This window comes from Colobus angolensis, unplaced genomic scaffold (assembly GCF_000951035.1).
Source record: "Colobus angolensis palliatus isolate OR3802 unplaced genomic scaffold, Cang.pa_1.0 Scaffold6, whole genome shotgun sequence".
Taxonomy (NCBI): Eukaryota; Metazoa; Chordata; class Mammalia; order Primates; family Cercopithecidae; genus Colobus; species Colobus angolensis.
In genome coordinates, this window is record NW_012119598.1 from 7,737,979 (window position 1) to 7,760,180 (window position 22,202).

The 22,202-nt window shown below is 42.1% G+C and overlaps 1 protein-coding gene across 4 annotated transcripts in view; it reads left to right on the plus strand.

Moving 5' to 3' along the window:
• RREB1 (ras responsive element binding protein 1) overlaps window positions 1-22,202 on the plus strand; it is a 160,770-nt gene that overhangs the window by 82,431 nt on the left and 56,137 nt on the right. For all 4 annotated transcript variants that reach the window (XM_011962649.1, XM_011962648.1, XM_011962651.1 and 1 more), the window contains exons 2-6: window positions 2,222-2,340; window positions 6,784-6,907; window positions 7,544-7,756; window positions 13,061-13,150; window positions 14,900-15,063. In XM_011962649.1, the coding sequence (XP_011818039.1) occupies window positions 7,586-7,756; window positions 13,061-13,150; window positions 14,900-15,063 (425 nt within the window). In that variant the 5' untranslated portion in view covers window positions 2,222-2,340; window positions 6,784-6,907; window positions 7,544-7,585. The remainder of the gene's footprint in view (window positions 1-2,221; window positions 2,341-6,783; window positions 6,908-7,543; window positions 7,757-13,060; window positions 13,151-14,899; window positions 15,064-22,202) is intronic.

Consider the following 22,202-nt stretch of genomic DNA (forward strand, 5'->3'; position numbering starts at 1 on the left):
GGATGGTCTCGATCTCCTGACCTCGTGATCCGCCCGTCTCGGCCTCCCAAAGTGCTGGGATTACAGGCTTGAGCCACCGCGCCCGGCCTCAGGTCTAAATTTTAATGGAAGTCTTAGCTATATGCTAGAAAGTTTTAATTCCAGACACTTGTTCTGACTCTGAATTGTGTTTATTGTGTTTATGTGCTTTTTTTTGAGATGGATTCTCACTCTGTTCTCCAGGCTGGAGTGCAGAGGCGCAATCTCGGCTCACTGTAACCTCCACCTCCCGGGTTCAAGTGATTCTTCTGCCTCAGTCTCCCAAGTAGCTGGGATTGCAGGCGTGCGCCATGATGTTCAGCTAATTTTTGTATTTTTAGTAGAGATGGGGTTTTGCCATGTTGGCTAGGCTGGTCATGAACTCCTGACTTCAAGTGATCCACCTGCCTTAGTCTCCCTAAGTGCTGGGATTACAGACGTGAGCCACCGCTCCTGGCCTATTTATTTTTTAAAAATTTTTGTTATATCTTTTTATTTTGAAGTGTGTTTTTATTAATTATGAGTAAACTATGGCTCATGCTATTTATTTGAAGATCTTGGCAGTTTCTAGAAAAAAACCAAAGGGCTATTCCTCTCCAGGCTTTGTTCCTAATAAAATTTGTCATTAATTAAAATATGAAAAAAGAACAATAACTTTGCTTTAAAAAAAAAAAGGCAGTATTTAATTTTACCTTAGATGGGTGAAGATAGTCTGAAAGGATGTTTGTGCATTTCTGAAAACTCCATGGGTATTTTTAATAAAATGGACTTGATTCATAGTTTACAAGAGGGCAGGTCATATATCACGCAAAACAGGGATTCTTACCCTGCTGTCCCTGGGTGGGTTTCTAGGGTCCCTGACCCTCCTGGTACTGAATGAAAATGTTGAGTATAGAGTGTGGATTTTTTCATTGGGGTGGGGGGCATAATGTTCAGTTTGAGGGTCTCTCCCCTTCTGTGGGACAGGGTCCGCCCCGTGGGTTAGTCCTGAGGTTCATGGTGACAGCTGTGTGGCGCAGATGGGCAGCTTTTCTCTAGAAGCTCCAGAAGGGAAATAAAAGTGAGAAAATATGCCAAGCAGTTGTTTCTCCCCCGGCGTTGTCCGTGTGGGGTTTATTTTACCTCTGAGTTTTCTCCCAGTTTTGTGCTCTTCACCTTAGCTGAGGGAGGCTGTGTTGAGAGCAGAGAATGTGGCCACATGCTGTAGCTCGGGGAAATGCTGCATTCCAGTTTTCTCCCAGCACAGGGCTTTGAAGCCCTTGACACCCCAGAGCAGACTTGCTCAAACTTTTGAAGGGCGTGTGTAATTTGAGACGGTTTCTGCGTCTTCCCTACAGAAGGAGAAGGTCTGCATTTGGTCCTATTTGACGTGTGTTAGCAACCCTTTCTTCTCACACCTGCAAGAGGATGTAATCATCTCTCCTCTACTTTAAGGCACTGTTCAGTTGTATATTTCTTACTATTTATTTTTTGAGACAAGGTCTGGCTCTGTTGCCCAGGCTAGAGTGCAGTGGTGCAATCTCAGCTCACTGCAACCTCTGCCTCCTGGGCTTAAGCCATCCTCCCACCTCAGCTCCAGAGTAGCTGGGACTACAGGCACATGCCACCACACCCAGCTAATGTTTGTGTTTTTTATAGAAACAGGGTTTCACCATGTTGCCCAGGCTGGTCTCGAACTCCTGAGCTAAACGATCTGCCCAGTTTTGGCCTCCCAAAGTGCTGGAATTACAGGCATGAGCCATTGCTAGTTGTATATTTCTTAATGTCTTCGACTGTCTTATTTTTTCCCCCTCTGTTTCTGATAGCACTAGTTGCTGCCTTGCTTTTTTCTCTTGTTGTTAAACTGGCAGTCTGTAGGTGTCTGCTGTGAACATGCCATTAGGATGCGTGAAGCTCCACCTCCACCGGGAGCCAGTGGTCCGAGCCATTCTCACATTATGCTGCCCTTGACATTGCTGAAATGTGACTGGGGGAGAGGGGTGTCCTTGTCTGTTCAAGGCACACTCAGCTCCAGGCTCTTACTTGGATGTTAATGGGACAACTCTGGATGGAATCAGCCTGGCTTCTGGCAGCTGGCTTGTAATTGCAGGCAAGGGATGGGAAATGTTTTCTAGTCCTAATTTGTGACTCCCGGTGATGTTGCGCAGAGACACCATTTCTGGTCTTAATCCTCTTTTAACATCATCTTTTCTTGTTTTTGTAGGTTGCTCCGACTGTGTGCTCCAGGAGTGGTGGCTCTGAGGTGTGACCCTGCTCACCTTTGGGCCCAGCCAGGTTCAGCCCCCCAGTAAGGAGGGCAGCTTGATAACACAAAGAAAACAGGTTAGTGAAATGGTTTTGACTGTCAGTGAGTCACAATAATGTTGAACATTGAGTCTTCCCATGCCCTCCCCTCCTACCCTCCCTACTTCGCTTTTAATTGTCATCCCCCTTTCCAGGTCCTCCTGAGGCTTTGGTGCAAAATCATGTTGAAATTGTAACTAGGCCAGGCACGGTGGCTGACACCTATAATTCCAGCACTTTAGGAGGCTGAGGCGGGCAGATCACTTGAGGCCAGGCATTTGAGACCAGCCTGGCCAACATGGCGAAACCCCATCTCTATTAAAAATACAAAAACTTAGCCAGGCTTGGTGGCGCGTGCCTGAAATCCCAGCTACTCAGGAGGCTGAGGCACCAGAATCGCTTGAACCTGGGAGGCAGAGGTTGTGGTGAGCTGAGATAGTGCCAGTGTACTACAACCTGGTCAATAGAGTGACCCTGTCTCAAAAAAAAAAAAAAAAAAAAAAAAGGAAAGAAATTGTAACTATAACTTGTTAGTTCTTGATCTGATGGGGCTGAAATGTGGAATGAGAAAGGGTGCCAAGGGTTTGTCTCAGGAAGCAACACTTTGTACATCTATTTTTTTTTTTTCTTTTCTCTCCCTCCCTCCCCTCCAAATCCAGACCATGTGTGTTAAAAACTGGAACACCAGGTTCATCTGCTTGGTAATGTTGATCATATCTATGACTTGGGAACTTCATCTGGCTTCCCAGTGCTTTCTGATTCCAGCTGGAAGAGATTATATTAGAATATGACCAGTGATATTTATTTTTAAGAGACAGGGTCTCACTCTGTCGCCTAGGCTGGAACGCAATGGTGTGATCATCGCTCACTACAGCTTTGAACTCCTGGGCTCCTGTGATCTTCCCACTTGGCCTCCCAAGTATCTGGGACTATATGACACATGCTGCCACACCCGGCTTCTCTTCTCCCCTCTCCCACCTGCCCCCTCCCCCTTCTCTTCTCTTCTCTTCTCTTCTCTTCTCTTCTCTTCTCTTCTCTTCTCTTCTTTCTTCTTTCTGTCTTTCTTTCTGTCTTCCTTTCTTTCTTTCTTTCTTTCTTGTCTTTCTTGATGGAGTCCTGCTGTGTCACCCAGGCTGGACTGTAATGGGGCTATCTCAACTCACTGCAACCTCTGCCTCCTGGGTTCAAGCGATTCTCCTATCTCAGCCTCCTGAGTAGCTGGGATTACAGGCATGTGTCACTACACCCGGCTAATTTTTGTAGTTTTAGTAGAGACGGGGTTTTGCCATGTTAGCCAGGCTGATCTCGAACTCCTGACCTTAGGTGATCTGCCCACCCTGGCCTCCCAAAGTGCTGGGATTACAGGTGTGAGCCACTGTGCCCGCCCCTGGCTGATTTTTATTTTGTATAGATGGGGTCTTGCAGTGTTTCCTAGGCTTGTCTCAAATTCCTGGGCTCAAGCCATCCTCCCACCTCAGCCTTCCAAAGTGCTGGGATTACAGGTGTGAGCCACCACACCTGGCCTTATTTTATAATAATATCATATATTAATACTGGGGTGATGTCAGAGAGAAGAAAGGTTACAGAGGAAAGAATGAAAAGTCTAGGATTGTAAATATCCAGAAAGAAAAAAATGCTTCATGAATAGACCATAAAAATGTTAGAAATGATCTTTTATTCCCTGAGATTGAATATCAGAGGGTTTAGGTTGGTTAGTTTGGGCTATTATTCGAAAATTGTCCAGGATGTGGTTATAGGGTAGATAGGACCAACTAATACTGGCCAGCTTGCTCTGGTTAGATGATCATGTAGAAGAGCCCACATGTTATGGTGGGTTTTTTCTAACAGAGAACAATGAGTTCCATTGTGCCGTGCACCATCTTTTTCCCCTTCTGCCCTGCTCTGTGGTCCTGAAGGAAAAACTCAAATAGAAGACATAAGAACAAACTGAAGTACAATCTTGTCACAGCCCAAGGGGCTGGTTGTTGGTTGCTTCTGGAACAAATTCTCAGGGATGAGGCCAATGACTCTTTTCTTTTTTTCAAACAGTGTAGCTGGGAGTTTCATTTTATTAATTATGCTTTCAGATTAGAGATAAGAGTCTCTACTTTTTTAATTGCTATTTACTTAAAATAGGAAAAGGAAGTAAATGTAAGTGATCTCGGTGTCATCAGTGGGTAGTGTCACACTTTATACTTTATCCCCAAGGAAGAAATACATTTAGCAAATATCTTCCTGCCCAGACAAAATGGGAAACAACAAGGCTTTTCTCCTTTTCAAGTGGGATAAGCTTTTGCAATTTTCAGCCCTTACATTGATTAACTATACTGACTGTTGCTAGGCTTTCTGTATGTAAGACACTTAGGTAGTTTGCAAGAATGTATCTTTGATAACATGACTGAAAATAATTCTTAATGGCAATTTGGCTCTGTTTAGTGAATATATTTTTGTCAGTTTACTTATTATTTCCCTCCTCTCCAGTTTCTTCCCTTATTCAATGATATAATTAGAATTTTTTTTTTAATAACTTACAATTTTACATTTAGTCTTAAAGGTGTTTAACCTGTTCCCAGACTTGAGCAAACCCTACCACATTTTTCTTTTCTTTGTCTACACGGACACAGACACACACACACATAGATTTTGTTGTTTGTTTGTTTTTGCTTTTAAAATTTGAGATGGGGTCTTGCTGTTTTGCCTAGGCTGGACTTGAACTCCTGGGCTCAAGCAATCCTTCCGCCTCAGCCTCTGAAGTAGCTGGGAGTAGCCCTCTTTTCTAAATGTAGTAATATGACAAAAGCAAGATCATCTTCAAAACTCATGGTATAAATTGGTGGAAAGTTTGTAACAATTACAGGAAAGATAGATTTCTACTTATGTTATAATTTTCTGTACATTAAAATTATGAGGGAGATGTATGTATTTAAAAGGAGGTGAATTCAGTATTGAAGGTATCCATTTATGAATCACGTACGTAATTACGTGATTGATTACAAAAACTCTAGGGAACTGATGACTCTCTTTTTAGTAGTCCATTAAGAAAAAAGTATGTGCACACACTTGTGTGCACTTTGTGTCTACGTTTTTTTCCCTATAGAGAAATTGCCCAAAGTAAACCTTCAAAGACAGTTAAAAACAGGAAGTTTGAAGCACAGTTCTTCTTCTTCTTTTTTTTTTTTTTTTAATTTTTAAAAATCATCTGTAGAGATAGGGTCTTGCTATGTTGCCTAGGCTGGTCTCGAACTCCTGGGCTCGAGTGATCCTCCCACCTTGGCCTCCCGAAGTGCTGAGATTACAGTTGTGAGCAACTGTGTCCAGCCTGAAGCACAATTCTTCGTAAATTTAAGGGGTCTGCTAGCATGGGGAAAGGTCATGGAAAGATGAGAGTGTAGATTTTTTTTGGCTGTAGCTTTCCTCTCTTTATGGAGGAAGATGTGGGCAAAGAGGCTGGATCCATAGTCTCAAATTCTATGTTTCTGCAGTTAGTCCTTTTACCTACCAGTTGGAAAACCATTTGATTCACATCTTCAAAATGTCTGTTAACAAGGAAGGCACATCTTGTCTCTTTATAAGACAAATACTTTCCCTAAGATTCCCTTTTGCCCTTTTGGTAAGAACTTAGGCTGGCACCACATGTTTATAACTGCTCTGGGTGGTACCATTTCTCATATGCTAGGTCATATCCCCTAAAGTTGGAGGAGGAAGCCATGAAAAATCATATTCTTTCTTGTGTTGTTCCTACACATTCTCTTTATAGCTGAGATGATGAGCTTGATCTTCAGCTGCTGTTGTGGACTTACATAATTTATTAGCACACATTGTGAGATAATAGGATATTAATATCCTAATACCTTATGGTAGGGCTTCAGCTATAGAATATCCTCCTAGATAAAATGAGGGAAGCAGTAGACTTCATACCTACTGACCGGACCTGTAGCCATAATAGTTCTAGTTGCAAGGAACACACATGGCCTGAAGAAGTAAATTGTGACACGGCCATGGGCCATAGTTTTCCCTTTGGTCATTCTTTTCATGTCGCCAGGTTTCTTTTAGGTCTGTCCCGAGAGGGTCTAAACTCAGCCTTTAGTGAATGCCTGAACTGTTGTGTCTTTGGTTACTTTTAGGTAAAGGCATGAGATGGGTCAAGTGGAGCCTGAGCATTCTTGCAAAGGACTGAGGCACAGTGTGAAAGAAAATTTGATGTATGGATATAAATATGAGCTTCAGAAAGTGAAATTTTACTGCAGAGTCCTTTTGGCTGTTGGGAGTGTGCATAACAGGCAGTACTGTAGGGGTTAAGATAAGGTTGAGAAACAGCCACAGAATGTGGTTTTGGAAGAAAGAAAGGCAGACATTGCCTCTCATTTGTACTCCTTGCAGTGTTGTGAATATAGTGGTCTAAAATTATAGCAAATAAATGATTTCAGTTTTTTCTTCACTAAGTGAAAAGATGCTCACTTTGGACCTTTGCTTCCCTTCCAGTGTCAACGAGTACTACCAAGAGAAGAAGAAAAGAGGTCAACACAGACTCATTTTCTACTCCATGTGAATGATAGCTACAGCAGGGGGAAGTTTCATAGTCTATCAGTTGAGTCAGAAAATGGAGGTAATCAGCAGTGTGGTGTGGTGGGGGGGGGGTTCTTCTTTCCATTTTCTAGGGTATGTTACCTGCTTTATATATATATTTTTAAGAAACAGGCTTTTATATGTCAATTTGAAATTTGTTTGTAACTCTGATAGCGTTGGCTTCTCAAATCTCTTATAAAATTCAGGCTCCCCATCAAAATCACTGTATTGCAGCAGTGGAGTTAAATGAAACCTGATGTTTCTCATCACTAGTTTTAGGTCTAGAACATTTATGTAGTAGTAAATGAGTCTAGGTCCTTAGGAGGGTGCTGGCAGGGTGGCAGCTTTCTGGGCTTTGTAATTGTTAGCTTGGCCTTTCCCACTTCTGCCTAACCCAGATTAGGAAAGGTAAAGAAACCTGCCTCTCATGAGTTTGAGTCCTGTTGGTAGTGCACACTCAGAAAGGAAGCGAGGTTACTTAATCCTTGGTGTGCCGAGACTTGGTTTAGATGAAAGCTTCCATCATTCTGGGAATGAATGTGGCCTTTAACTGGAGAAAGACAGTGTTGGATGTTTTTGACCTGCGTTACAATTAGAGTAGCCATGGCCAGTGCCCCCTGGCAGTGACAGAAGCCTAAACTTCCCCATGATCACATCAGCAATTTCCAATTTTCAGTTTTATGGCAGAGGCTTCTTAGAAGCTTAAACCCCTGTCCCAATGACGTCAAGTTCGCCCGTTGGCTTGGAAGGTTCAGACCTGTCTTCCATCAACACCATGATGTCGGCGGTCATGAGTGTAGGGAAGGTCACAGAGAATGGCGGGAGCCCCCAGGGCATCAAGTCCCCCTCGAAGCCTCCAGGACCCAATCGGATTGGCAGAAGGAACCAGGTAAGTGTTCACACCTGGTGGTGACCTCTGGTGGGTTCAGTCCACGAGAACATTGGGAGATGTTTCCCAGTTTCCTATGATAAAACCTTGGAAGAATATGGAATAAAACGGACATACCCAGAGGCCTTGATCATTTTTCAAGAGCAAAATTTTCATGACTTATGTTAGTTTCCTTTCATGGAGAAAGTTTTCTTTGCTGTGGTATCGATGTTGGTGGAAGTGCCCTTATTTTTGGCCCCACCATTGTATTTTAACTCAAGCTTTCTTCACATGATGGCCATGGCAGGGAATGTGACTGATTTCTGTACTGTGATGTGGTTTGTTTCCTCATTCACACAGCTGGCTATTTTTAAGTGTCTTCAGATTAGACAGCAAATAAGTACTGCCTGTGCTGGGGCTGCTGTTTAGCTTTCTATCCTTGAAAAAGCACAGAATTTGGCTTCAGATAATTCCACTTAAGATGCTGTTTGGCCATCTTGAATTTTCACTGGGCATCAGATCAGGAGAACACGGTAAAGTAAATAGGTGGAATTGAGAAGGGTTAATGCTGTTATGAAAGTTAATGTCTTCTCTACTGGGAAATAAAATGAATTTTCAATGTACAAATGGGACATTTCCTTGAAAAGGTGTTGCTATCTAGAGGCAACATACTGTTGAACAGAGGGTAGGTGGAGGAAGGAGTCAGAGAATGAATACTTCTCATTTCCTCTCTGGATCCGTGTAATACGAATTGACTTCCTCATGTTTAAGTTTGGTTTAACTGATTTAATGAGGCTATACTAAATCCTTGGAGAGAAGGAAGTCTTGCATTTGTCTAGGAACCAGAGATGGATGAGAAAGCAAACCTGCTGGGCTTTTGTGAACTAATTTTCTTTTTTATAAATAATCCTACTGTGGCTGTCCTTATACAGAATTCTCTGAGTATTAATATGATGGTTTTCTATAAATTCTTAGAAGTAGAGCCTTAATTAAAGCTTTTGATACAACTTTCCCTACAAGAAAAATTGTACCAGCCCCAAACCCTGTCAGCAGTGTGGGGGAGGATGCGTTTCTCCACACCTTGCTGAAGGATGGGGACCTGGCAGAGTTCAGTGATGTTTTAGCGCTGGAACATTGATTCCTTTCTCTCTTTTTTTTTCCTTTTCTCCTCGTGCCTCTCTTCCTATGGGTGCCTGAGAAAATACTCAGCCTGTATGACTGTGGCCTGAGTCGAGAAGGAGCGCTAGCTCTGAGAAGAAAAGGTTTATTTCTACTCTCATGTGACTGTCCATCTATCCATCTCTCCATCCATCAACCCATTGGACAATATGTACCCAGTTCCTATATCCAGCTAGCTACTGTACCAAGTGCCAGGCATTTGGGGAAGAATAAGACAGACAAGGTTGTCGTCCTCATCTTTCTGCTCTACCAGGAACAAGTGAAGTAATAGGAAGAGCTTTTCCTCAAATAGCTCCAAGTTGTCCCAAGTCCAGCCTCCAGATCAGAGACTGTGGTTAGGGCCCTGGAGGATGCCCACAGCACCCCCCATGTTTGCATGCTAACTGGAGGCTGCCTCCTCAGGTGTGAGGAGGCAGCTGTGCAGGTGGGGCAGGGCCGCCTGTCACCCCCCTCCCTTCTTCTCCAGGGATCTGGTATCCTGAGTTTGCTTTTGAAACGGAGGTTCTGGCTAGAGGTAGCCTGGTAAATATAGTTCTTAACCCAAAAAACAAAAGTCAGTGGGGAGAGAGTATGGGGAAGAAGGAAGCAGGCTCCTTACCTGTGGACTAGACAGGGAGGGCAGAGAGAGGGAGCCCAGGGAAAGTCCCATCGATGTGAGCCTAGAGTTCCAGGAGAGATTAGCCACAGCCGGATGCTGACATGGGTGCCAGATTGTTTCGTTATGGAATGGTTAGTTATCACATTAGCTGCTAATTTTATCTTTCAACTCAGGAGGTGTGCTCCTTCCACCAGCATGACTGCAATAACTGGATTCAAAATTCTCCATTAGGGTGCTGGGTGTGGTGTCATGTCTCTAATCCCTGCTACTTGGGAGGCGGAGGTAGGAAGATTGCCTGAGCCCAGGGGTTCAAGACCAGCCTGGGCAATATTATGAGACCCCCATGTCTTATAAAAAACAAAACCAAAATTCTCCAGGAGGGCCTCTCTTCCAGTATCACAGTGCTTTCTTTTTTTGGAGGTTCATTTTGTTATTATTACTATTATTTTTTTTATTTTTTTTTTAAATAGAGACAGAATCTCTATTTCTCACCAGAGCATGGTGGATTCCTAGTTTCATAAACTATACAGCTAATGTGTGTAAGCTTCCTTAATTACTGTGATATCTGGCTTTGCTTTTTTTTTTTTTTTTTAATTATAAAAAACTTTTTGTAGAGACAAGGTACTATGTTGCCCAGGCTGGTCTCAAACTCCTGGGCTCGAGCGATCCTCCCACCTTAGCCTCCCAAAGTGCTGGGATTACAGGTGTGAGCCACCATGCTTGACCTGGTTAGTTTTAAAAGATTACATCTAGGTCTGTAGACCTCCTCCCAGATAACTTGGATTTTGTGGACCTGTATGATGGCTGGCAGCACTGTGCTGCCAGCCTCAGAGGTTGGGGTGTCAGTTCATGAGTCACCCCAGAGTCAACACAAGTCAGCCCCAGCAGCCACACGGTGTGCCTGCTGTCTATTGCAAGGTGAATGCAAGAGGATTTTTAAAAAACATTTGTCTCCCCATGGCTGGTCACTTGGAGGCCTTTAAAAAAAAAAAATACATCCTATTAGTGACTTTTAAAATTTTATATATGTAAAACTGCCTATCTACTAATTTGACAACAATACCCCGGAGATGGAACTCATCCCCAACTTTTGGCCTGGCTGTAAGATATCCCTCCTTGTTAAATCTTATTTTGTTGCTGTTGCTTTCGTTTCTCCCCACACCTCTGCCCCCATGGGGGTCCTTTTCCAGCTCTACTCCGACTGCAGTTGTAGAACTAGGCTGAGAAAGTGTGACACCCCCTCCCCCCATTATATCTCAGAAAGAACTAGAAGTATGATAAATGAGTAAGAAAGGGAATTTTTTTTCCCACTGTCTCTAGGATGTTCATGTTTTGTAGAATCCATATTCTTAACTCCTTTTGAGAGTGAGAAAATGTGGAGCATACCTAATTCTCAGACCCAGTTCCATAGATTAGAAAAAAGTTTTGGCCAGGCACGGTGGCTGATGCCTGTAATCTCAGCACTTGGGGAAACCAAGGCGGGTGGATCACCTGAGGTTGGGAGTTCAAGACCAGCCCAGCCAACGTGGCAAAACCCTGTCTCTACTAAAAATACAAAAATTAGCCGAGCGTGGTAGCACACACCTGTAGTCCCAGCGACTTGGGAGGTTGAGGCAGGAGAATCACTTGAATCCGGAAGGCAGAGGTTGCAGTGAGCCACTGCACTCCGCCCCGGGCAACAGAGTGAGACTCCATTTAAAAAAAAAAAATAAGTTCCTATTGCTCAGAATGAGACTTGTTTGTCTTTGAAGAGGAGTGAGAGAGAAGGTGGCTGTGAGCTAGAAATCATCATGCCTTCATTCCACCTGTCTGGTTTATGGCGCCATTTGTTTTTATAGTCTTCAGGGTGACTTTTATTTTCATCATCTCTCATAAGCAACCACAAGAGTGTTTCCTTTCTGTGCCTTGGGGTTAATCCTTCTTTTGGTCAGACTTTAATATAACATAGTGGTTTAGGGCATGGACTGTAGAGCAGCTGACCTGGGTTTTAATGCTGTGCCTACCACTTAATAGTTCTCTGACTTGGGGCAGGTTACTTGCCTCTGTGTGCCCCAGTTTCCTCGTCCAGAAAATGGGATCCGTAATAATACTTGTCTGTTAGTGGTTGTGAAAAAACCCTGATGGTTCTGTATAGAGTTTAGCACATGGTAAGTGCTCGATAATTGGTGTTATTTGCAAGGAGCAGAAACTCATTCAAATGAATGCAAGTAAAAAGAGGTCTGTTGAAAGATGCCCGAGGATAGGAAATGACCCAGAGCCTAGACAGAGCATCCAGCCCTAGGGACAGTGCCCTCCATCCCATTGGGTTGGCACTGACATCTTCCACACTGCTTTCTCCTGACTTGAGCTTGCCCAGGTGCAAGCCTCCTTGGGTTCAGCTCTACCTCTCCGTGAACTTTCAGTTCAAGTGCTCATAATCACCCAACTTAGTAACTTAGCCATCCTCAAACCTGGGCACATGTCACCATCATCTGGGGAGCTTGTGAGACAAACAGATTTCTGGGGTTCTGCTCCCCCAATCCCAGTCCGCCAATGACTCTGATGTGGCATGTCCAGAATCTGGTTAAATGCATAGAAAAAGCCCCCCAGGTGATTCTGCTGATCTTCAGAAATCTCTTGAGCATCACAACTCCAAATTACTGGGAGAGGCATCCAAGCCTAGGTCCAGTTAGTTTTGGGTATGTAGACAGGAACTCGTGGTGCTTAGGGACTGTGAGGGTGAGGAGGCAATGATGCACACAGCCTAGAACTCTGCATGAATTATTTGGAAGGAGGATCTGTAGCATAGTGTCAGTGAACGACATTGGCTTTTTCTTAAAAAGGCAAAACATACTGCTTGACCTGTGCATTCTGAGGGAACATAAAAGGAGCCCCCTCACCAAGTAGAACTGGTTCTTTTGTCACCTTCTGTGGAAGTCTTCAATTTGGGTTGGCATTCCTATCAAAGTTGTCGTGATGAGAACAGCAATTTTCTATGTGATGTTTTTGTTGATTATTTATGAGCAACATTAAGCAGATGCTAGCTGTGGGCAGAGGAATCACAGCATGCCCACTGGGTGCACAGCTAGGCACTGAGGGCTTCCCTCTTGGTAAAGTGGGCTCTTCTGATGAGAACCTTATTATCTCTCATGTGTTCTTGGAGACCTTGAAACCTGTTGGAAAATAGCCCAGGTTGGACTTGGGGAGAAATGTATTCCTTTCTAGCTCTTCCGTGAGTCAGTGCTTAATTTTTCACCATCACGGATGATGAAGTGGTGTCTGTGTAATTAGAATGCTAGTATTTACTGAGTACTTCCTATGATCCCAGCACTGTTCTAGTGCTTGGTATGTGTTACTTTAACCGGCATCGCAGCATGGTGTGGTACTGTTTTTCCCATCTTTCAAATGAGGAAACTGAGGCAGACAGGGCCGTGACTTGCACAAGCTCATACCTGGGCAGGTTCTGGAGCCCATGCTCTCAGCTACATAGACAGTGCTTATTACAGAAAGAAAAGGCACTCATTGACTGTGATTTGAAATTTATCTTCCCTTTTAATCTTTCTTTTTAGGAAACGAAAGAGGAGAAGTCTTCCTATAACTGCCCCCTGTGTGAGAAGATTTGCACTACCCAGCACCAGCTGACCATGCACATTCGCCAGGTAGACTTCCACTGTTCTTTTTAGTCAAGTGCAGTAGTGAGAAGAGGGGAAAGTAGAACAAGCAGTTAACCACTCACTGTGGGCAGTCAGTTGAGATAACTCACGACCTACGGACCAGCCTATTTTTGATTTAAATTATTCTTCTTAAACAGAGGGCAGGGTAATTGGATTTTAATGAATGAGTTGTAGTTGTGCCTAATTTAAATTTAGTATTTTAAATAATTTTGGGAGGTGGTTATGAAACGACTTGTGTATGTGCATATTCCTGTGACAAAGTCTTAGGTCAAAGCAGAATTCCCTTTTGGCTGGGTGCAGTGGCCCACGCCTGTAATCACGACATTTTGGGAGGCCAAGATGGGCGGATCACTTGAGGTCAGGAGTTTGAAACCAGCTTGGCCAACATGGTCCAGACCAACCTGACCAACCTGTCTGTACCAAAAATGCAAAAATTAGCTGGGCATGGTGGCACACACCCATAATCCCAGTTACTTGGGAGGCTGAGGCAGGAGAATCACTTGAACCTGGGAGCAGAGGTTGCAGTGACCCAAGATTGCGCCACTGCACTCCAGCCTGGATGACAGACCAGGACTCTGTCTCAAAATAAATAAATACATAAAATAAAATAAAATCACCCTTTTTTTTTTTTTTTTTTTTTTGGTGAGACAGAGTCTTGCTCTGTCACCGAGGCTGGAGTGCAGTGGCACGATCTCAGCTCACTGCAACCTCTGCCTCCTGGGTTCAAATGATTCTCCTGACTTAGCTTCCCAAGTAGCTGGGATTACAGGCGCCCGCCACCACGCCCAACCAATTTTTTAAAATTTTTAGTAGAGATGTGGTTTCACCACATTGGCCAGGCTGGTCTCAAACTCCTGACCTCATGATCCACCTGCCTCGGCCTCCCAAAGTGCTGGGATTATAAGGCATGAGCCACAGCGCCCAGTCTAAAATCCCCTTTTAAATTTGAACAAACATTGAGTTAAAGGACCTTTCGTTGTATGTTGCTTGTCGATATGAACCAAATCCCTTACAACATAATGAGATCATAGCTGCAACCCTGTTCCTTAGTATAAATGTACATCACACAGAAGGAAATCTACTCAGCTTGGGGTCTTTTTTTGCTTTTCTCCTTTATTATAAGATTTATCCTCCTTCTTCTGCTATGGCCAATTCATGACAAAATATTGATGAGTGTAGAACAGTGAAGGATTGATGACCTAGTATAATCATGACATAGTACTGAATAACATCAGGTCACTAAAGTAACTGGGGTTTGAATAGAAATGTTCCTTTTTACCGTCTTTCAGAGGCTGAGACTCTGCCATGTGCAGGTTTCAGTTCTCTTTCTCTGATGGCAGGCCTGAGTCATCAAATCTGAAGAAGGGACATCGACTCTTTTAATGGGAGGACATATTTCCTTCACTGTTGAGAGTCCTTCGGCTCATAGGAGTTAATATATGTGGTCAGTGAATCTGTATGTGATTCAAAGAAAGACCTGGGAAGGCTCTTCTGAGCCTTTCAGTAAAAATAGTTTTCAAAACAATGTGGGAATGGAGGAAGATCATACAAAATACTTATTTGCCTGTTTTCCTGATACATTGTAGCCCTTCAAGAAGATATTTAAAATGAAAGAGAAACACATAGCCAAGAAAGTTCATTGGTTTTTTAATAACGCTCTGGATCTGCATTTCCTAAGAGCTGAGCTTTTGATGCACTTTCGTAAGTGACCGCTGTGATCATTGCTTTCTGCAGCACAACACAGACACTGGAGGAGCCGACCACTCATGCAGCATCTGCGGGAAGTCACTGAGCTCGGCCAGCTCCCTCGATCGCCACATGCTGGTGCACTCTGGCGAGAGGCCTTACAAGTGCACTGTGTGTGGCCAATCATTTACCACCAATGGGAACATGCACAGGTGGGTGAGGGTGCCCTTTGCTTGGGGGGTTGGCTGGTACCTGGAGGTTGGCAGGCAGGACAGTGGCCTCTGAGCCTTCAGAAGACTTGCCTAAAGATACAGAGAGTTCTGGAACTGTGTCCGTTGTATGGAAAAACCAGAGATGCACACTATCTCTGGGGTATTAGAGGTGTCGGATCATGGGAAACAGAAGGACCTTGGCAAGGTCTGTGGCCCTTCAGAGTTCTTCAGGATAAAACACAGTCATTTCCTCTCTGCCAGTTGGAATTGGTTTGGGTGCTAGAAGTGGGCAGATTATCCCATGTAAAAGAAGAGCCCTCCAAGAGTAGCATCCATGTAACCCTGCTATTTAAAAAATATTTGCATATGTCTACCAGTTTCCTCACAGACCTTTTCGTTGCAAAAATCAAACAGTCTGCGACCTTTTAATAAATAGTTAAGTGGCTTGGTCCTGGAGCTTCAGGATAAGATAGGATAAAATTAAGAAAAAGAAAATCTGATAAACGCCAGGACATTACTTCCTGAGAGAGAAAGATGCTCACTCAGGTGGGAGACAGTAGAGTGGTGGACATATTAAAATTGGGGTGAACCTATGGAAAATAGTTTATAGGCTGATCATACATGTTTTGAGGGATTTACTTTTCCATATTCCTGTCCAGTCCTTATTCTGCTTTCTTTTAAAAAAGTTGAGTCGCATTTGTTACATGTGTATTTCAAAAGAAATCTTTATATAATTACTATAAAATTGATATGCTAGTTATATTTGGTTATATAAACACTAAAATGAGATGGACCAGTTTATTATACGTACACATGGGACATACTGATACAGCAGTTAAGTTTCTTGATTTGGGAACTAGGCACCTGAATTCAGGTCTCAGCTGCTACTTGTAAATTTTCTATCCTCAAACAAGTTACTTAACTTCTTTGTACTCCAGTTTCTCATCTTTAAAAAAAGATTTTTTTTGTTTTATTATTTTCTTTCATGCTATTTTGACCCCCAAAAATGAGATTTTTAATCGTATCTACTTCTTTGGATAAGGATGAGGATTAGGTGATAATTAGTTTAGCGTACAGTTCCTGGCATAAACTAAGCACTCAATGTTATTTATTATTATTCGCATTTCTGAGTATTGCTGCAATAATTTAAAGCCTATGTATATCTCAGTCTGAACTCTTAGAAGTGAGGTGTAGTATGACTTCGTGAAAAGTAGGAATATTTTAAGAATTTACAAAGTGTTTTGCTTTTTTGTTTTCTCATAAATTTCAGTCCTGATGGGTTATTCTCTTTGCCCCTCCTCTCTTGGGAGTGTTTTCGGGTATAAAGGAATTGAATAGTGTCACTATTTTACAATACAATATTTTGCATTTTAGCTTTTTATTTTTTTTACCACCGTGTTGGCCTGTTGGTATCATTTATTTTTGCTTTGCATTTAGGTCTGCTCATTCTACACCCACACGCCCAAAAAGTCCTTTGTTCTTTACGTATTTGCTCTTCTCAGAATCTGGTCCTAGAGGTATTGCCTGTTCCCCTCTTGGGGATTCCTTCACTTTTTCCTACTGAGCCCCTGCTCAGTGGAACTCCCCGTGGGCCAGCTCCAAGTTGGCAGGGGCAGTGGGCACATTGATGAAGAGGACCCTCCTAGTGGCGTTTTGGCCCTAACCACTGACCGCTCTGATCCTCCATGAGACATCTCTTCATAGTAGGCCCAATCACTCCTGATTCGGAAAATTTCCATTTTGAGACGTGATTGAAATAAACACAGCTCTAAAAGGCATAGTTATTGTCTTCTACAATAACCTATGTGGCAGTGTGTTTTACAAATAAACAGTCATTGCTGAAGCTATGGTGCTCTGGGTGTCGTATCTGTATTACATGAATACATATCTGTATTCACTTTTCATTTTTTTTTTTTTTTTTTACATCTTACGGTATAATTCATACATCATACGTTATACCATGTAAAGCGTGTACTTCAGTGGGCTTCAGATTCTTTTTTATTGTTAAATAATAGTTCATTGTAGAAATATGATACCACATTTTAGTTATCCCTTCATCAGTTGATGGACATTTAGGTTGTTTCAACTTTTTGGTTATTATAAACAAAGCTGCTGTTGACATTGTTGTACAACATTTGTTGTGGGCCTGTGTTTTTGTTTTTCTTGGTAGACACTTAGGAATGGAATTGCTGGGTCGTATGGTAAATCCATGTTTAAGTCGAGGAATTGCTAAACTGTTGTTAAAAGTTCCAATTTGGGGGTATTGCCATTATAACAATACTAACTCGATCCATGAACTTGGGATGTTTTCCCATTTGTTAAGTCTTCTTGAATTTCTTTCAACGTCTTATAGTTTTCAGAGTACAAGTTAAATTTATTTATATTGGTTAAATTTATTTCTAAGTATTTTATTATTTTTGATATTACTATAAGTTTTCTAATTTAATTTTTCAATTGTTCATGTCTAGTGTATTGATACACAGTTAAAATTTGTGTATTGATTTTGTTCCCTCCAACCTTAGTGACCTAATTTATTCATTCTAGTAGTTACTTAGTGGATTCCTTAGGTTATTCTATATCATGTCTGTATTCATTTTCTCACCTACTTGCCCTGGCTACAACCTGCAAAACAATGTCAAATAGAAGTAAAGGGAATGAACATTCTTTTCTTGTTTGTGATCTTAAGGAGAAGGCATTCAGTCTTTCCCCATTAAATATGATATTAGTTGTAGGTTTTTAAAATAAATGTTCCTTACCAGTTTGAGAAAGTTTCTTTTCCTGGTTTTTTGAGTGTTTTTATCGTGAAAAAGTATTGGATTGTGTCAGATGATTTTTTTTTTTGCATCTATACTTGGGTTGTTTTTGTCCTTTATTCTTTTGTTGTTCGTTTGTTTTTTTGAGATAGAGTCTCGTTCTGTCACCCAGGTCAGAGTGCAGTGGCGTGATCTTGGCTCACTGCAACCTGCAGCTCTCGGGTTCAAGCGATTCTCCTGCCTTAGCCTCCCGGGTAGTTGGGAGTACAGGCGTGCACCACTACGCCTGGCTAATTTTTGTATATTTAGTAGAGATGGGGGTTTCACCATGTCAGCCAGTCTGGTCGTGAACTCCCGACCTCAGGTGATCCTCCCACCTTGGCCTCCCAAAGTGCTGGCATTACAGGTGCGAGCCACCACACCTGGCCCCAGATTTTGTTTTTTCTTGAGTCAGTTTCAATAGTTTGTGTCTTTCTAGGAATTTGGCCATTTCATCAAGTGATTGGTTGGCATACAAGAACTCATAATATCCTTTTGTAATCCTTTTTATTCTACAAAGTCAGTAGTAATTTCCTTTCTTTCATTCCTAACTATAATAATTTGAATCTTCTTTTTTTCCCCTTAGTCAATCTAGCTAAACATTTGTAAATTTTATTGATCTTTTCAAAGAACCAACTTTTGGTTTCATTGATTTCCCTCTATTCTGTCCTCTATTTCATTACATTACTGTTCTAAACATTATTATTTCCCCTTTTCTGCTTTCTTTAGGTTTAGTTTGACCTTCTTCCGGTGTTACAGCAAAGTATAAGGCTGGATTGTTGACATGAGAGCTTTTTAAATACAGGCTTTTATAACTATACATTTTCCTATAAGCATTGCTTTAGTTGTTTCCTGTAAGTTTTTGTATGTTTTGTTTTCTTTTTGATTCATCTCAGCATGTTTTCTAATTTCCCTTGTGATTTCTTCTTTGACCCACTGGTTATTTAGAAGTGTGGTGTTCAGTTTTCACAAATTTGTGACTTCTCAAATTTCTTACTAATTTCTAGTTTCATTTCATTATGGTCAGGAAAATTCATTCCATTCATAATTTGTTACTGATTTCTAGTTTTGTTCCATTATAGTTGGGGAACATACTTTGCATGATTTCAAACTTTGTAAATGTACTGAGGCTTGTTTTATCACCTAGCATATGGTTTATCCTGGAGAATGTTCCATCTGTTTGAGAAGAATGTGTATTCTGCTGTTGTTGGGTGGAGGGTTCTGTAGATGTGCTGTTAGGTCTAGTAGGTTTATAGCATTGTTCAAGTCTTCCATTTCCTTATTGATCTCCAGTTATTTTTATGTACTCTGCCTTGTAAGGATTGTATAATTATTATCCCATTTTGCAAATGAGGAAAGAACTGAAGTGATAGGCAGTGATAAGATTTGAATAAAGGATATCTGGCTTCAGAGGCCATGCTTTTAACTACCACAGGTTGAGTGCCCCATATTCAAAATACTTGGGACCAGAAGTGTTTGGGATTTTGATTTGTTGTGTTTTTGTTTTGTTTTCTTGGAATATTTGCACATACATAATGAGGTATCTTGAGGATGGGACACAGATGCAAGTCTGCACACAAAATTTATATGTGTTTCATAGACACCTTATACACATAGCCTGAGCATAATTGTACGCAATATTTTTAATAACTTTGTGCATGAAACAAAATTTTGACTGGGACCCATTACATGAGGTAAGGTGTGGAATTTTCAGTTGTGGCATCATGTCAGCTCTCAAAAAGTTTTCAATATTGAAATGTTTCAGATTTCAGATTTTCTGATTGGGACGCACAGACTGTATGTGAGGAATAATTGATGTAGCTTTTGTGTCACTTTGCATATTAGAAAAAACACTCTTTCACTCTTTTCCTCATTCTCAACACTATTCTGTGCTGTTATAGAACGTTATTTTCAATGTTAAACTATTACTGTCATCCCACTAGCATATTCTATGTATAGTGAGCGTGGGATAGTTTTAGGGGCAACCATTTTGACTGAATTTTGTTACTCTGTGTTGTTTGGGTTTAGTTGGATAGTCTTAGAAATTATTTTGAATTTTTTATAGCATAGCCCTTGGTACTATTCTAAGATACATTTCTGATTTATGGTCATTGTATTTTGGAGTTGTATATAAATTTTTTTTTAAAGCAGGCATTGGCTGGGCATGGTGGATCACACCTGTAATCTCAGCACTTTGGGAGGTTGAGACAAGCCAATCACTTGAGGCCAGGAGTTTGAGACCAGCCTGGCCAACATCATAATATCATGTGTCTACTAAAAATGCCAAAAATTGGCCGGGCGCGGTGGCTCAAGCCTGTAATCCCAGCACTTTGGGAGGCCGAGACAGGCGGATCACGAGGTCAGGAGATCGAGACCATACTGGCTAACCAGGTGAAACCCCGTCTCTACTAAAAAATACAAAAAACTAGCCGGGCGAGGTGGCGGGCGTCTGTAGTCCCAGCTACTCGGGAGGCTGAGGCAGGAGAATGGCGTAAACCCGGGAGGCGGAGCTTGCAGTGAGCTGAGATCCGGCCACTGCACTCCAGTCTGGGCGACAGAGCAAGACTCTGTCTCAAAAAAAAAAAAAAAAAAAAAAAAAATGCCAAAAGTTAGCCAGATGTAGTGGTGTGTGCCTGTAGTCCCAGCTACTCAGGAGGCTGAGGCACAAGAATCACTTGAACCCAGGAGGTGGAAGTTGCAGTGAGCCGAGATCTTGCCACTGCACTCCAGCCTGGGCAACAGAAGAAAAGCAGGCCTTGGGGATACTTGTTTGTGCTAATTTTTGGTTTTCTGGTACTGATTTTACTTATTTTGAGACACCTTGATTCAGAGGAGAGGACTAAATTGGGGCTGAGTTCTAAGCTTAGTTCTGTAGAATTTTGTGGAAATATCTTAATTTTTTGACACTTTAACAGAATGGCTTAGTATTACCTCACATTGAATTTGGATTCAGATTTAATAATGTTTGTAAAAGGTTCTGAAGGTTTACAGTGTACTATGGACATCCCCTGGGTAGAGGGAGTTTCTGAGTCTGTATTGTTAGAGTTGAAACCACCATAATGACAATCTAGGAAAGTGTTCCACTACTAGCTGTGTGATCCCAGACAAGTTAATTGACACCTCTGTGTCCAAATTATTTCATTGTGAAAGGTAGTATTAGCCGTACCTACCGCATGGAAATGCTGTGATGATCAGTAAATAATACATGCAAAGCACTTGGTAGTGGTTGTTAAATGGTACATATCAATAATGATTACTACTCTTTTATTGTTATATGTGCCAGAGAGGGAAAATATATTGAGTAAACATTCTTATAATGCCAGAAAATAAATTGAGTAAATTGAGAGTGATTTCTTTTAAGTTTGCTTGTTTTAGTTTTTGCTACACTAAATCTGTAATTTAAGTAACTATTTTTGAAATATTGGGGATTATCATACTACATTTATTATGTCTTTGCAGAAAGTTGCAAATAATGAGTTAAAAGAACATTTGGGTTTTGGTAAATCACATAAAAGTCATTACCATTTCATTTGTTGGCGAAACTGTACTTTTGAAAAAAATTATAAAAATGTGAGAACACTTACAAAAATGTGCCAGAGAGAGTGGAGTTAGATTTATTTGCCCCAGTGGATCTGTTCCAGAATCTGAGACTCTAGTAGTGAGCTGTGTTCTCTCCCAAGTGCATACCTGTGGGCCTGTGTTACATTAATCAGGGGCCAGAACTGCCCTGGGATGTGTGTGCGGGAATTAAAAAGAGTAATGCAACCTAGGTCCTGAGAAGCATGGAAGGCGCAATCAGTCGACTTGTGAGAGTTTAGTGCTTAAGATCAAAGTTCTGTTTCTTGTTTCCCTTCCGCTATCGCTGCTTCCCAAGGTCTGTTGGCACCTGCTGGGATTGGGTAGTGCCCAGAAATTCCCTCATGGGGTCTCCAGAGCCGATGCTAAGCTGAGGGATCAGAGAACCTCTGCCTCCGCTTCCCAGGACACCCACACCCAGGTGCCTCCGTTCCATCTTGTTTATAACCTGCTCGAGGCTCTCTCTCAACTGTGCCAGTTTCCTCTGACATGGCCCTGTGCTCTGATTTTTGGCTCCTCCCCTGAGGGGCACAGATTGGGTGGGGCCTCTGCCGTGGCATGATTCTCTGTAGCGTGGATTTCTGGAGTTTCGTTTCTCTGAAGGCTTGATTCCACAAGGCTGGTCTGTGCTGTGCTCCTCAACAGCACAGTTGATGACCACACAGCTTACCCTTCCCCCTCCTTCTGCTCACCCCCTGCTCTGAAGGCTGTCCACACTCACACATGGGGTGCACACCTCCTGTATGTGCACACTCTTCCAGATGAGCCCAG